This window comes from Myotis lucifugus, unplaced genomic scaffold (assembly GCF_000147115.1).
Source record: "Myotis lucifugus unplaced genomic scaffold, Myoluc2.0 scaffold_40, whole genome shotgun sequence".
NCBI lineage: Eukaryota > Metazoa > Chordata > Mammalia > Chiroptera > Vespertilionidae > Myotis > Myotis lucifugus.
In genome coordinates, this window is record NW_005871088.1 from 1,748,770 (window position 1) to 1,751,066 (window position 2,297).

The 2,297-nt window shown below is 50.7% G+C and overlaps 1 protein-coding gene across 1 annotated transcript; it reads right to left on the reverse strand.

The window, feature by feature from the left end:
- Positions 1–429: 429 nt before the first annotated feature.
- On the reverse strand, positions 430–1,434 carry LOC102431039 (melanoma-associated antigen 1-like). Its single transcript, XM_006087790.1, has one exon. The coding sequence runs from the start codon at positions 1,432–1,434 to the stop codon at positions 430–432; it is 1,005 nt and encodes a 334-aa protein (XP_006087852.1).
- Positions 1,435–2,297: the final 863 nt, after the last annotated feature.

Sequence of the window (2,297 nt, forward strand, 5' to 3'; positions counted from 1 at the left end):
TTTTCTATTTACTAACTCCATCGATTGTACTGCCTAGTTCTTACACATTTCCAAGGAAATCCTTTTATAATGCCATGTTATCTAGTTTGGGATCACAAACTAGGATGGGAAGTGTCCCAATTTTCGTTATACAATAGCAAATCTCTTACTCTTGAGCTGGACATGTAGAAATATATATGTGATCAATGTCATTTACAAACTTACATGCTAAAAGTTTATGAAACCTTCCAAAGGGACATTAGAAAATTTCCTTTAAACATCAAAAAATAAAAAATGATAAATTTCTCAATCACAATAGGAGCCCAAACTTTTACCTGGGTCTCACTACTGCTTTCGCCCAAACACAGATTTGAAAATGGTATGCACTTTACGCCCAGCTAAAGAAGTTAATGCACATCGGCCTCAAAAGTGCCTGGATACAACTCTGGCTCAGGCATAGTGGTTTTCATTGCACTCAGGCCCTTCAGGCAGAGATGGGAGGAAATGAGAATCCCTATGATTAACCGTGAGCACAAACTTGAGGGCTTTCAATGTGGTGGTCTCAGCGTGGGCCCTGGGGCCCCACAGGAACTCATAGCTTGCAGGATTGGTATTGGGCACCTGGCGGTACACCAGGTACTGTTCCTGCACCCAAACTTTGGTGATGAGCTCCCTGGGCTCCCCATAGATCCAATGCTCCTTCCCATCATATACCCCTAAAACACTCAGTGCTTCCCATACTTTCTCCTCAGGGGCACAATCATCCTCCACAGCAATCACCCAGAGAAGTGTGACCAGGAGACCTGTGTTGGGATATCTATGGCCATCGCTCATTATCCCATGATAGGTGAGGCCCAAGGCGGTGACCAGAAAATAGGTGTGGGCACTGGGGCCCACTTCCTTCACATCAATACCAAAGACCAGCTGCATACACTCAACGGCTGCACTAAAGAGCTCAGGAAAGTGGTCCTGGTGCTCTTTGATGACACTACTCAGTATTTCTGCCTTTGTAGTTGGCTCCTTTGCACGATACTTCAGGAGCAGGAACTCAACCATTTCCATCAATGTCGAATGCAGTGTTTTGTGGAGCAAGGAATTGGCATCTTCATCAGGGCCTCCCTCAGTGTTTGGACCCTCCTCATCTTGGCTGCTGGAGCTCTCATCTTCAGATTGGCTCCATGGAAAGGCTACCATGGCATAGCGGGAGGGGAAGGCACCCTCAAGACTCTGGGGAGGACTTGATGTCTCAGCAGCAGACACCTCCTCTAGGCTGTCTATAAACAGGACTGAGGGGGAGGAAGACCGAGAGGAGTAGAGAGACAGGGCCTCCTCCTCCGCCTCCCCCTCCTCCTCTTCCTCCTGCATAGCCCAGAACAGCTCCTCTGCCAGCAGGTCGGGGATCTCCCTTGGGTCCTGATGGTCTTCCTCAAGCTCACTCATATGATGACCAGGCATGATGACACGTGCTGGAACAGTGACCGAGTGTGGGCAGAAGATGGGCGATGAGGAACCCGGGCCTGGGGAAGAGTGGGAGTGTGAGAGGCATGAGCTGAGAAACACACCCTAGGCGGCTCTGAATGGGTGACTTCCAGGTCTCTCCTTTAGGGGTGTACATGGGACTCACAGAGCTCACTGCTGATCAACTTGCCCAGTAAAACCCGGAAGTAGCAAGTGACATGACTGCTCAGGGTATAGAAAGGCACAGCACAGGGCTCTGTAGCTGACGGTGGGGTGTGGAGGTGTCAGGCAATGTGGGGACCCTCTGACATGGGTGGGGAGCCCATAGGGACATATTCATGGTCAGCACCTCACCTTAATTCCTAGCACTTCCTGGCCTCCTGCTGCTCTGTGACCTTAGAATATGTAGACTAGACCAAGGCCTTCACCTCCTCCAATCCGGGGCCTCTTCTGGAGGGAACAAAGGGGCACCTCAGCATGCACATGGCAATCACAGTCCTGGGACCCCAATGCTGACAGTAGGTGCAGCAGGACTCTGTGAGGTCCCCTCTGTTATGGGTGGGAGGTTCCTCCTTCCACATGTAGGATCCTCACCATTCCCCTGCCACAGCCTGGCCCCTCACTGCCTTCTGCTGGCCTGAGGTCAAACGCTCAGAACAAGACCACACACACCTGACACTGCAGTGAAGAAACGGAGGGGGCCCCACATGTGGTCCCTCTCCCATAGGATCTAGAAGGGGTGACTGAAGATTTGGGTCCATCTATACTGGGTTAAGGCTCTGATCATTTCTCACCATGACACACTGCAGGGTTTCAGACCACTCTCTCTGCTGACTGAGCCCAATCTACTTAGACTTAGG

Coding starts and splice junctions, on each gene's coding strand:
- LOC102431039 (XM_006087790.1), bottom strand. CDS start 1,434: ATGCCTGGTCATCATATGAGTGAGCTTGAGGAAGACCATCAGGACCCA.